The 12490-nt window shown below is 36.6% G+C and overlaps 5 protein-coding genes and 1 pseudogene across 7 annotated transcripts in view; 2 read left to right on the forward strand and 4 right to left on the reverse strand.

Annotated features, from left to right (window-relative positions):
* LOC104743279 (putative F-box protein At1g12855) lies at positions 1946-3136 on the reverse strand. Its single transcript, XM_010464381.1, has one exon. The coding sequence runs from the start codon at positions 3134-3136 to the stop codon at positions 1946-1948; it is 1191 nt and encodes a 396-aa protein (XP_010462683.1).
* LOC104743280 lies at positions 4024-5515 on the reverse strand (annotated as a pseudogene).
* LOC104739947 (nudix hydrolase 12, mitochondrial-like) lies at positions 5971-7520 on the forward strand. Its single transcript, XM_010460427.2, has 5 exons — positions 5971-6385; positions 6547-6676; positions 6760-6843; positions 6941-7090; positions 7210-7520. The coding sequence occupies exons 1-5, from the start codon at positions 6312-6314 to the stop codon at positions 7387-7389; spliced, it is 618 nt and encodes a 205-aa protein (XP_010458729.1). The 5' UTR covers positions 5971-6311; the 3' UTR covers positions 7390-7520.
* On the reverse strand, positions 7865-10648 carry LOC104739945 (glyceraldehyde-3-phosphate dehydrogenase GAPA2, chloroplastic-like). 3 transcript variants are annotated; one of them, XR_002035322.1, is made up of 6 exons: positions 10549-10637; positions 10356-10460; positions 9826-10130; positions 9487-9731; positions 8681-9403; positions 7865-8578 (listed from the first exon to the last, which is right to left on the reverse strand). XR_002035322.1 is itself a non-coding variant. In XM_010460424.2 (6 exons), coding segments are annotated over exons 3-6 (852 nt in total). In that variant the 5' UTR covers positions 10356-10460; positions 10549-10637; the 3' UTR covers positions 7865-8991. The 3 variants fall into 3 exon arrangements, 2 of the variants coding, with proteins under 2 accessions (XP_010458726.1, XP_010458727.1); XM_010460424.2 differs by having other exon boundaries at positions 7865-8992; positions 9103-9403; XM_010460425.2 differs by having other exon boundaries at positions 7865-9403; positions 10549-10648.
* On the forward strand, positions 8159-8898 carry LOC104739946 (ethylene-responsive transcription factor ERF088-like). The gene has a single exon (XM_010460426.2). The coding sequence runs from the start codon at positions 8167-8169 to the stop codon at positions 8896-8898; it is 732 nt and encodes a 243-aa protein (XP_010458728.1). The 5' UTR covers positions 8159-8166.
* LOC104739948 (WD repeat-containing protein LWD1-like) overlaps positions 11739-12490 on the reverse strand; it is a 7442-nt gene continuing 6690 nt past the window's right edge. Inside the window, exon 2 of the mRNA XM_019236162.1 lies at positions 11739-12490. Within this exon, the coding sequence (XP_019091707.1) occupies positions 12008-12490 (483 nt within the window). The 3' untranslated portion in view covers positions 11739-12007.

Below are 12490 nucleotides of genomic sequence, written 5' to 3' on the forward strand. Positions count from 1 at the left end.
GAGTTGATCAGATCAGTGGAATTGGGCAAATAACAACCCATGGGTTACCAGAAGAAGCTTTGAATTTGACTCACATTTTTTTTTTTGAGTTACCATTTCTAATTACTCTCTATGAAAGCATATATATCCAGAAATGACATGTGTTCTCGTAATATCAAGCTAAAATCTAAGGACCGGACAAGAAATGTACTTATGTGTTAGAAATGTTGTCAGCTTATTATGAAAAAGCTTCCGGCATGGTCAAAAAACAGCTAATGAAGTCAAAAGAGTAAAAAAAGTTTGTAATATATATAAGCAGGCGGCAGATAAACGAGATTGATAATATATGGAAGCAGGCCGCAGACGCAAATCCACGTACTCATAAAAAACAAAGGACATAGATGCTCCAGTTAAAACAAGATTAAAACAAAATCCAATAACAAACCCTCCGATAGTATTTAAACAACAGGGTGATAAAGCAGAAAAAAACGTATGTCTATGTTAGAAATGACGCCAGCTTATGAAAAGGCTTCCGACAAAGTAAAAAAATAGCTAATGAAGTCAAAAGGGTAAAAGTTCTTGTAATGGTAAAAAAAACAGCTAATGAATGGTAACTAATGTCAGCCAAATCAACGAGTAAACCCATTCATTATCAAGCACTGAAAGATTTTAAAAGAGTCTAAAGTGGCTGGTTTTGGGCTTGTGATTAAAAACATGTGTTAGACACTTTTGAGTACATAATTTCAACTTTTTTTTTGCAAAAACGTCATTGTTTCTCAATAATTCTGCTTAGCTTTTCATTTATGAGTTGATTTAGAACTGCAAATTCATAAGCAAAAGCTCTGTTTCTAAAAAGAAGATGTGCTTTTTTCATTTTCATTGTTACAACATGTCCAAATATGAGATGGTATGATGATAAAAACAAAAGAGAATCCAGATCTCAAATTAAATATGTAACCAACCTAATATGTAACCAAGTTAAAGAGCATGAATTGGGATCTCTATATCAGATTAGGGGATCATGACTGTTAAGTGGCATCAAAAGTTAACCTCTACAACTTTGAACTATTGTCAAGGAGAATTCCATTCATTGCGCATATAAAGACTAGAGAAACGATGTTACCAAAATCAAAATTTGTTGTGTGTGATGTCAAGGCTCACAGTAATATTTGGTTTGTACCGTGGGCGACTGAAGATGGGACTCTCGTTGAATACAAACATAATGAAACCAAAAATAAAACTTGTCCAATCGGTAAAGATTGCAATATATGCTCTGTTTCTTTCGTGCATGCTACCAAGCACATCAACACGAGTGCATGAGTGGTTCTTTATTTATATATTATTTGCAGTCTCCATTAGTCCATTATATTTTATTTGTTTGAAATCAATAACATTTAGAGAGAATGATTACTTGGGAGGAGACCATATAAAATGCTTTGGTCCTTAGCCTGAAGGGATGTATGGGCCTAGGTCCGGAACCTTTTAATAATTCAAAAGAAAAAAAAAAATGATTACTATAGTAGTAATCAAATGTTTTGTGTTTCTAAATAGCCATGCCAATAAGGGCACGACGTGTTATCTGAACAAATCAAAGCAATGCTTTTAGACACGGCAACTTTAATTTATTGCGATACAGAAGGAAGCATCTGTGTGGACAAGGTTCAATGTTGTCAAAGAGTTGAACTATGAAAATAGATGTCGAGTGTTTGATCCAATTGATCAGGTCATGTAGGAACAAGGTTCAAGTCTATTAAAGGATCACTGTTTTTTAATTTATATAGCTTTGAAACATGTGTGTTGGGTACATATTTTCAACCTGTTAGCAAAATGTCTTGAGTTTGGTCTAATATATTTTTATGTCTAAATTAAAATATTTATAAGTAATGTAACCTCATCCTAGTTACATCAAGAAATGCTCTGTTTCTTACATGCTTCCAGAATACATCAAAAGATGTGAGTATGCATTTTATATATTAGAGATCAAACTTTGAATATAAGGAACATGTCTTAACATTTTGCACTGATCAGAATGATTGAAAACTGAACAGACGGATTTTGTTTGTGGATCGTATTCTACTAGATTTTTGGCGTGAAGACATGAGAACAATATCTTCTTGTTATCGCATATCATCACCGGTTTCCAATGAATATAGTTTTGGAATAGAGACTCGGAAGAAGAAGAAGAAAACAAATCTATTGTATAAACCTTCTCCCACATGTCTTCTGATGTTTTCAATCTCCAAATCTCGTTGAGTTTCGTATTGCGCACCTTTGTCATGATGCACAACCTCTTATCCAGAGTGCACATGTAAATTTCCTTAGGACTTGAAGTGGCGATAACCGGATGAATCTTAGGCAACAACCGAAATGTTTCATTATGTATATCAAGAGCTATTACTTTGATTTCGCCATTATATGGTTCTGTGAACCAATAATTCGAACCGTTTACATATTCCGGACCTTGTTGATTACATATCAGATAACTTGGGGTACAAGTCAAGTACCTCGACGAGTTTACCCTAAAATCAAAAACTTCGCACTTGGTAAGTCCCTCGTTTGGACTCGATGCATCCGAATTATACTCATCAGAATTATATAGCCACACTAATTTGTAATCAGTATCCTTCACAATTGCTAGAGTTGGGACTGCTGTCATGAAAGAGAATAGATCGGGATCATACATATCTAGATTGGGTATCAACTTGTGCATTAAAATCTGAATCCTAGCCGGAGGAAGTTGTCTAAACCACCGTGTGGCCGGATTAACTACATGTATAAACTCTGATTTCGAGGAATAGATGCAGAAAAGGCCGTCACAACTTTTAGAAACGTAGAAATGGAAGTAGATAGGATGGGATTTGGGAAGAGTAAACGATAGAAGTGGAGTCGACTCTAAGGAGATGATTGTCCTAAAACAAATCAAACGACGCGCATCTTCTGATAAGCGGTCGGACATGGCGATGACTTTTGAGTGTTCCATGTGGGATCGTTGGGCAACCTTCAAGTGTCTCTCTGCAAAACCGCGAGACTGGATCGTCGATCTCCATTGTTTTGAGAGAGACTTGAGTCGAATTATTGATTTCACAGGAAGTTTCAACAAGATTTCCTCTATGACGTCGTCCATTAGTGATGTTGTTGATAATGCAATTGCTGCCATCGTTGCCTTCTTATAATTCTTCTTTTGATATGAACGAATGTGTGTTATATAGTTAACAAGGAAAGCCATAATTTTAAAAATATATATATAAAAATTAGGCTTTAAATTTGGTTAATTTCAATGTTTTAATGTTATTTCAAAATTTGACATCAAAGATAATGATTTTAAGTTCAAAAAGGACACAAAGTTATATGAATTATGAAATACAAAACTAGACCAGATTTTCTAGTATTAATTACCAGCTTTGGCAGAAAATCTTAGATACCACTTAATGAAAAAGTTAGAAAATATCAGTTAGATAAGCTATAATAATCTAATCAGATCACTATATGTCACGTATATAAAACCTATTATTATCTTCTTCTTGTTCTTTTTTCAGCATCTGTAATGATTAATTAATTATTCTATTTTTATATATCTTTAATATTAATAATCAAATATTAAGGTATTAAATGTTACAATAATCAAGTTGTAGTACGATTCTATATATGTATTTTTCATTATGTTTTACAAAAAGGAACTAAAAATATTATTTGTTTCTAAAACTACTGGAATAAAACTTTTTTTAATGTAAAGACACATACATGTCTACGTACGTTTAATCTCTGTTCAGCTTAGGTACGCGGAGTAAACGAAAAGAATAGTGAAAAATCATAATTCATGAGCAAGGCTCTTCTTAATGTGTTTCCAAGATCTAGAAATATCTGATGGAGGATAATACATTCATGCATGATAATGTTGATGATCCAACAAAAGAGACTCAAATATGTAACCAATTCCATTCTAATTAAATTCAAAATAAATCACAAATCTAGTCAGTAAAGCATAAAATGAGTACTTTCTTTCATGCTTCAAAACGCAAAAAAAGAAGTAGATAGTATTTTGGTTTAAATATGAGAGATCAAACTTGGAGAATAAGGAACCGATCTTAAAATACACAAAAAATGTTTGAAAAATGAGCAGAGACGTTCTGTTTGGGGATTTACCAAATTGCGGGTATATGGATGTGAGAGCAGGATCTTCTTGTTCTTGTATATCGCCACAGGTATGGATGGCTTAACCAAATCCTTTTGGGTCCAATTAAAACCATCGGTTGAACTAAATCCGTCGAGAAAATCGAAATGAGAATAATAAGAAGAAAGCAAATTTATGGTATAAATCTTCTCCCATACGTCTTCCAATGATTTCAACTTCCAAATCTCTTGGATTCTCTTATTCCCTTCTGTTTCATACATGCACAACCTATTATCCAAAGTGCAGATGTCAATATAGCTAGGATCTGAACTAGTAATAAGGCTAGGCTTAGGCAGCAACCGGAATATTTCGGTACGAATATCTAGAGCTATCACTTTGATTTCGGTATTATATGGTTCTGTAAACCAATAAAGTGACCCGTTCACAGATACTGGCTTTTGGTCATGATATATCCGATAACTTGGTGTGCAAGTCAAATATCTCCAAGTATTTGCCTTAAAATCAAAAACCTCGCACTTGGTAACTCTCTCGTCCGGACTCGAAGCATCAGAGTTATACATGTCGGAATTATACAACCACACTAATTTGTAATCATTGACCTTCACGAATGCTAGATGAGAGATTGATTGCACTTGCACGTCTCCAAAAGTATCTAGAGTGGGGTTTAGCTTGTCCATTGAAATCTGAAACCTAGCCGGAGGAAGTTGTCGGAACCAACGTGTTGCCGGATTAACGACATATATCTCTTGTGTGATTGGGGAATGAACGCAGAAAAGTCCATCACAGCTTTCAGAAGCGTATATCGCATCATGGAATCGGAATGCGTGAGGGAAGTTGAAAAGATTAGAGGGTAAGAACCTAACCGCTTCCAAAGAGATGCTCCTAAAACTAATATTCTTTAAGTCTGGATTAGAAGTAATTATCATGACTTTTGCATGATCTACGTGTGATCGCTGAGCGATCTTCAAGTGCATATGTGAGAAAAAGTGAGACTCGATCGTTGATCTCCATTGCTTCGAGAGGGATTTAAGTCTCATTAGGGATTTTACCGGAAGCTTTAAGAAGATTTCCTCAACGACATTGTCTGGTAGTGACGATGGTGATGCAATACAATATTCACTAGCTTCTTGTTTCTTCTCTTTCTTTGTGATGATGATGATACAATCGCTTGCGTTTCTTTTCCCATGACCACAATTTGATACGAAGTGAATGGTTCCGGGCTATATGCTTCTCTTTTTATACACACTTAGACGCAAGTTCTAATCTATAAAGGATTACCCAATTAGGAAAAAGGAAATGTTCATTAATCCCACAATTTTTTAAAATCAAAACAATAATTAAAAAGAAAAAGGAAATTAAAGAAGAAAAGCTACGTACTTCAATTTCGACTAGGAGAGTATACATATTCGATTTTTTATTTATATTATTTTTAATAATGTTTATTTTGATTTCTAAAACAAATTATTTTTATAAAATTTGGATAAACTGAGACTAATTTCACTATTTCAGCAAAAATACAATAAAATAAACCTTGGATATATACCAATTCCTATTAGTTATTCTCACTAGCTAGCCACACACACACAGAACTATACCAATTCGGTTTTCAACTGGCTTCTTCACAAAACACGTCTCAAGATAAGTTTTATAGAATCAATCATGGAATAGTTCTCTTAAGTGGAGAATATAAACTCAATGAGATAAACAGTAATAAGTCAAATACGGAATCAGATCCTTTAGTGTGACTTGCTTGGAAATTGTGTGTGTGGTTCTTCTGCTTTTTTTTAGCACAAAAATGTTAACACAAAAAAATAACATATATAATATTTATATTATTAATATCGGAATTGATTAAATAGAGAGAGATAGGTGATGGTTACAACTTACAACAAAACAATGAATGCTCTCGTTGGTCCAACTCCTCTTTCTTCTCCGCAAAAATAGCAAGAAATTAAACAAACAAAAACGTTTTTTTTTTTTTTTGTGAGCTTGAGATTATCTCTCTCTCTCTTTCTCGTGGATTCGTTAATTCTTGAAACGAAGAAGAAGAAGATGGATTCTTCATGAAAGCTATGATCATCATGTTTCTTCTTAGTAACCACAATTTACAAGAAGAACAGGGTTTTTCAAGAACGTAGCAGACGCATTTCTTTCTCTCTGTTTCTTTCTCAATCCCTTCGTGTCCCTCAGAGATTCATCAATGTCGGTTCTTTCTTCTCGAACCGGACGAGATCGTCAACGTTACGACGACAACAACTTCCGTCTCGTTTCTGGGTACCAAACCAACCGAACCCCAAACATAATAACAAAAAGATCAGTTTTTATTTTTACTATATAATTTGTAAATCTTGAAAATATTCAAGAAACCCTTAGATCACAAAAATCAAAATTATTGTTTGATTATCTAATTCTTCTTCTTACACATTTGTGAACAGATGCATTCCGTATAGGCTGATTAAAGCTGACGAAATTGAACAAGACTCAACTAGTGTTGTTGACTTTGTAAACAAGCTTGAAGTTCTTATGGTTTCATCTCCTAACCGTCATGATCTTGTCTTCCCAAAGGTTCCTTTTCATCTATTTAGTATCTCTCTCTTTACTACTGTCATTTTGCAATTGCCCATATTTGTGTGTATTATTATTATCAGGGAGGATGGGAAGATGATGAGACTGTTCTTGAAGCTGCTTCTCGTGAAGCCATGGAAGAAGCAGGAGTTAAAGGAATACTTCGAGTAAGTTTTCCCCAACTTTCTAAAACAAGACATTGAGAAAGCTACGTTACAGTTGTTTTTTCATTAGATGTAAGCTTTTTGTGTTATATATATATAGGAAGATCCTTTAGGAGTTTGGGAATTTAGAAGCAAAAGTAGCACGGTGGAGGATGAATGTTTAGGTGGTTGCAAAGGATATATGTTTGCATTAGAGGTTATCGAAGAACTCGAGGATTGGCCAGAGCGAGAGAATCGCCAGAGGAAATGGGTACAAAGCTCTATACTCAAATCTCAAATGTACATGTAGTTACTTATTCATGTAAGGAAGTTGAATGTTTTAATGACCTATATGATCTCTTAACTTTGAGATTACTCGAAAATATGCAGTTGAATGTTAAAGAAGCGTTGGAGCTGTGTCGGTATGAGTGGATGCAGAGAGCACTTGAAGAGTTTCTAAGAGTTATGGGAGAAGAAGGAAGATTGAGAACAGAGGAAGACACAGTGCAAGATTCTTCAAAGTTAGACGAGTGTCAAATAGATCCTTGCTACTGTTTTGTAGTTAATTAGTTTCTTTAGCTATTTGGATTCATTGAATTGCTTCTTCTACTACTAATGTAAACAAAATTGAAACATGAGAGAGGCAAAATTGATTTCAGACGCATCTGATATATTTTAAACCTGTCTTGAACTTTGATATCTTTGTCTGTTTTAAGTGATCAAGATAGAAATTGTCTTTATATGAAACTTGGACACCAAATGCAAGAAGACAAAAAGAACACAGAATAGAAATTAACTAATCTCACACAGATCAATGCTTAAGGATTGACTTCAAATCAAATGAATCACCCTTTAATTCCAAATCCCTAAGCTTATATCACATGTTCTCCCATTGAAAGTTTTAGTTAGGCTTCTTGACATTTGTACAGTTTTTTGTCTGAGACTAAAATGGCAATGTCCTTGTCACCACTTGGCTTGGCTCCATACATTATAAAGGCTTGCCTGTTTTCTTTGCTTGGATGTAATGTAATGTAATGACACAAGATGACTAAACCATATAGCTAAAGTGTGGAAAATATAAAGCAAAAGGACAAAAATGGAGAAAATATGAGACACTTTCTTGTTTCTACATGACACGGTTTACGAAGGACAAGACAGACTTTGGAGTTAAAATTTTTAACTCCCAACTAATTCCTTTTAATTTAATGCCCAAAACCAAAAAGGCATCAACCAAGTTCACACACTCTTTTGCTCTTCTTTCTCCGTTTATAGTTTATATAGAGCAGCCTAAAGGACCCTTAAAGAGACTTAGATAGAGAGAAGCATTGATCTCTGAATATTGTGAACATGTTGAAATCAAGAAACAAGAGCAAAAGCAAACAAGAGAAGAAGTCACAAGAAGGGAAGTACCTTGGAGTGAGGAGACGTCCATGGGGAAGGTATGCAGCTGAAATCAGAAACCCTACTACAAAAGAAAGACATTGGCTTGGAACATTTGATACAGCCGAAGAAGCTGCTTTAGCATATGATGTTGCTGCTCGATCCATCAGTGGCTCTTTAGCTAAAACCAACTTCTTCTACACTGAAAACAGCTCTTCACAAACACAACCACAGCAGTTGTCACAGTCATCATCAGACAAAGGTTCTGTTAATCCCACCATTGTGTCTTTGGAACCTGATATGAGTTTGGAATCTTCTAATCTCAGTTTTCTTCAAGATCAGCCACCAGAAAACCACCGTTTTTGTGCTGCTCCTATCACTTCTTGTTTGCAAGAACAACAGTTTTTGGCTAATCTCACTAACAGTTTCCCACATTGTTATGATGATGATCATGTTGGTCAAAGCAAAGAGGTTTCCTTACCTTCTTTTCCCAGTGATATGTCAAGCAGTTTGTTTGGTTACCAGGACAACACCGGTGAACAGGGCGATGCAGAACAGATGAAGATTGGTTCGGTTCTCAGCAATGATTCACATTGCTTTAAGTATGACTACACCGCAACTTATGTTCAGAGTTTTCTCAAAGATGTCAATGAAGATCCTCATCAGATGTTTGGAACCTCTTCTCCTTCTTTTATCTGATTCGAATCGGCTATACCACCGTTCAACCTTTTGCACTGTTGACTCTTTTGCTTGTCTTGTGAGCTGTATAAGCAGTTTCAATACCACAATCCTCCTGTTATGTAACATAACAAGTATTGTATCTTTCTTTATTGTCAAATGCATTCCCAGACCAGAGTTATGAATTAAGCAGAGGATGTAACAAGTTTGAATCAAGTTTATTACTATAAATTCTCAGCTGCGTCTCTGAAAGCAGCATTGACTTCTTCAGCAAAAGTCTTCTTGGAGACCTGCACGACTAAGTCAACCACTGAGACATTTGGAGTTGGCACACGCAATGCGATTCCGTTGAGCTTTCCTTTGAGGTTAGGGAGCACAAGAGCCACGGCTTTGGCTGCTCCTGTTGATGTTGGAACAATGTTCAAAGCTGCTGCTCTTGCTCTCCTTAGATCACGGTGGCTCGCATCTAACAACCTTTGGTCACCAGTGTATGAGTGAGTAGTAGTCATTGTACCCTTTATGATCCCTACCAAGTTTAACACAACACAAAATTGCTCAGCTTTTTACAAGACTGCAACATAATAGTTCAACCTTTTACAAGATGCTTACCGAACTTCTGGTCAAGAACCTTGACGAATGGAGCGAGACAGTTTGTAGTACAAGACGCATTGCTGATGATTGTATCTTCATGGCTGTAAAGTTCAGCATTGACACCAACGACATAAGTTGGGATATCACCTTTTCCAGGTGCAGTAATTAGAACCTTCTTGGCTCCAGCCTGAATGTGCTTTCCAGCACCTTCTCTGTCAACAAACACTCCGGTTCCTTCGATGACCAAGTCAATGCCTAGTTCCCTAACAATCATCACCAAATTTTCGATAACATTCAATATAGATCTAGCCGTGTTGATGAATTTAAAAGATATGGGAATTGGTTTTATTAACTTACCCCCAGGGGAGATTAGATGGGTTACGATCAGATACAATCTGAATGATCTTTTCATCAACAGAGAGAGCAGCATCTCCAGAAGGTTTGACATCAGCGTCAAAGATTCCAAGAGTTGAGTCGTATTTGAGGAGATGCGATGCTTGTTTGACACCACCAGTGTCGTTAATGACAACAACATCAAGAGGAGAGTCCTTACGACCATGCCAACACCTCAAGAAGTTCCTACCAATCCTACCGAAACCATTGATGGCTACCTTTATCTTGGCCTCGGTCACCCCTTTCCTGTATCCACCATTGCTTCCCATCTACAATACATAAACAAAACAAGACGTACATGATTCACAAAACCACAAAGAAAGACGCAGTCATGGCTGATCATTGCTTGCAGGCTTCTTCAAAGATAGACAGATCTACAATGGTGAAGGCTTTAAACACAAGAAACAGCTCTCGAGTTTACAAGGTATTGCACCATCAGGTATATTACAGAGAAGAGAAGCAGTAGAGAGGAATGGAGAAAGAAAGGAACTCACTGCAGAAGTCTGGAAACTGACGAAAGAAACAAACTCATCGGAAGAAGATTTCTTGGCAAAGGGAAGAGCAGAGGAGTTTCGAAGTCCTGAAAACTCAGAGAAACCCTGAAATGCAAAACATGAGAGTATTAGACGATGATTAAACTTGTCAAGGGCAGAATGCAGATAATGAGGAAGGGAAATGAAATAAAACCTGAAGGGATGTTTGGACACAGAGAAAGTAGCCGAAGCCATAGCTACCGTAGAGAAGCTGCGTATAATGTAGGCATGTAGCAGAAGAGTCAGAAAGTAATGTTGAAGCAGTGAGTGGTAGGTAATATAGAAAAATATAATTGCTGAGTTGGAGGCAAAGAAGATGAGATTCTGGATAGCTTTGTCATACACTTGTATGGTTGTGGTTCGTTCACACGTCTTTGCCTCTCACTTGGGCTTCACAAGTGGATGGGCTTCTCCATCATGTGGTCACATTTGCACAGCATTTGATCAGTGACTCGACATTCCTTCTTAGGACCATTGAAAAGTCAAACGAGATTCTCTGACATCTCTTTGCTGCAGATGAAAATCACAGACACGTTAAGAACGAGTGAATATAAAAATAAAATAAAAAAATTCTTTATATAGTCTGAAGCCTTTTACAAGATTATATACCTTCTTCGTAATCTCAAAGAAAGGTGTGTCACCATTTATATAGTAATACCAGAAACGGATCATTATAACATAATACATAAACTCGGTTTAAGTCACTGCTAATGGATACTCCGAATTATCAGGAGAAAGAAACCAGCCTTGCATCCCTCTCTCCCAAATTTAAGCATTGCGTCGACCGATCACCACTGGATCATATAGTTGAAATGTATAGACTTGACGATCACAACACTGGAACTGAGGTTAATGTTTTTATACTTAACAAAGTACCAAATCTTTAGAAGAACAAACCTTAGTTGAACTTAAGTACTGACGGGTTGTCAACTAAGACCATCTTTGCACAGCTGAGCCATATCATCCAAAATTCTGTTGAGGATTTACCTTCATGAATTTGCCTGAAAGGCTTAGACTTAACAAGTTCTTAAAGGACTGAGAAAAAATACGAGCCTACTTGCAGGTCTATTTTGCGACTTGTTCCCCATTGCGCATTGACTTTATAGAAAGCTAGTCGAAGAGGTGCAATAGGAACTGAGATGTGTCATTAACTCTAGCTGTCCATTACTCTAATCAAATACAAAACTATACCTAGTTAACCTGAATACACACTTCTCAGGGATCAGGCTGTAAAGATTGTGCTAAGAAAGAAAAAGCGATGAAGCAAAGTTCAAGATCAAAGAATCATTCTTACTTATCAATCATACATCAACAAGAGTCCGTTCAAGCTTTGCAATTTGAGGATACCAGCAAGATCAAGCAGATTCATTAATACCATTGATAACAGTCTTTACATCTTGAGGATAGTAAGAAGGGTAACCAGACCCTTATATGATAGAAAATGGGTAACCTAATCTGATAAGAGATGAGAAATTCTTTTAAAAGATCAAACCCTGAGAATTTGCAGCTTGGTGGAGAAAGCAATTGCGACCCAATCAGGTTGAGAAGACGATCACTGCAGCTGCTCAATCTCAGCACCAGCTGTGTAAGCAAGAATAGGGTCAAGACCACCTTCAACAACATGCTGTCCCATGGATGAAATATCCCAAATCAAAGCTTGAAAAATCATCTCCTGCGGTACAAATGTGACAAGAGCTATGAGGCGTCCAAGCAATGGCATTGACACTAGATTGATGTCGTTGAAGCTCCACCACAGGAAGAGCCGGGAAACGAATGTCCAACACCACAACCTTAGCACTGTCCATAATAATAGTAGCCATGTACCTAGGATCCTGCTTGTTCCAACCAAGACGCACCAAAGGAGTATCTGGCTCAGAGCTCTCATAGATAATAGTCGAATGTTCCTTATCACGAAGATCAAACACCCTAACAGAGCCATCAGCTGAGACAGAGGCGAAAACACCAACACCACCCCAAGCAATATCAAACACTTCTTTATCATGTGCAATAAGCTGAGTGTCAACAGCTTCACGCTCAATGTCCCAAATAGTGCAAGTCGTATCAGTACTAGAAGTCCCAATTCGACGCGGCTCAGC

The sequence above is a fragment of the Camelina sativa genome, chromosome 14 (genome assembly GCF_000633955.1).
Source record: "Camelina sativa cultivar DH55 chromosome 14, Cs, whole genome shotgun sequence".
Classification (NCBI taxonomy): Eukaryota; Viridiplantae; Streptophyta; class Magnoliopsida; order Brassicales; family Brassicaceae; genus Camelina; species Camelina sativa.

Excerpts from the sequence above, each read along its gene's own strand:
- LOC104743279 (XM_010464381.1), bottom strand. The coding sequence starts at position 3,136 with ATGGCAGCAATTGCATTATCAACAACATCACTAATGGACGACGTCATA.
- LOC104739947 (XM_010460427.2), top strand. The coding sequence starts at position 6,312 with ATGTCGGTTCTTTCTTCTCGAACCGGACGAGATCGTCAACGTTACGAC. Across the intron at positions 6,677-6,759 it reads ATGATCTTGTCTTCCCAAAG|GGAGGATGGGAAGATGATGA; the intron begins GTTCCTTTTCAT and ends TATTATTATCAG. Across the intron at positions 6,844-6,940 it reads GAGTTAAAGGAATACTTCGA|GAAGATCCTTTAGGAGTTTG; the intron begins GTAAGTTTTCCC and ends ATATATATATAG.
- LOC104739946 (XM_010460426.2), top strand. The coding sequence starts at position 8,167 with ATGTTGAAATCAAGAAACAAGAGCAAAAGCAAACAAGAGAAGAAGTCA.
- LOC104739945 (XM_010460425.2), bottom strand. The coding sequence starts at position 10,130 with ATGGGAAGCAATGGTGGATACAGGAAAGGGGTGACCGAGGCCAAGATA. Across the intron at positions 9,732-9,825 it reads CCATCTAATCTCCCCTGGGG|GGAACTAGGCATTGACTTGG; the intron begins GTAAGTTAATAA and ends GATGATTGTTAG. Across the intron at positions 9,404-9,486 it reads GGTTCTTGACCAGAAGTTCG|GGATCATAAAGGGTACAATG; the intron begins GTAAGCATCTTG and ends TAAACTTGGTAG.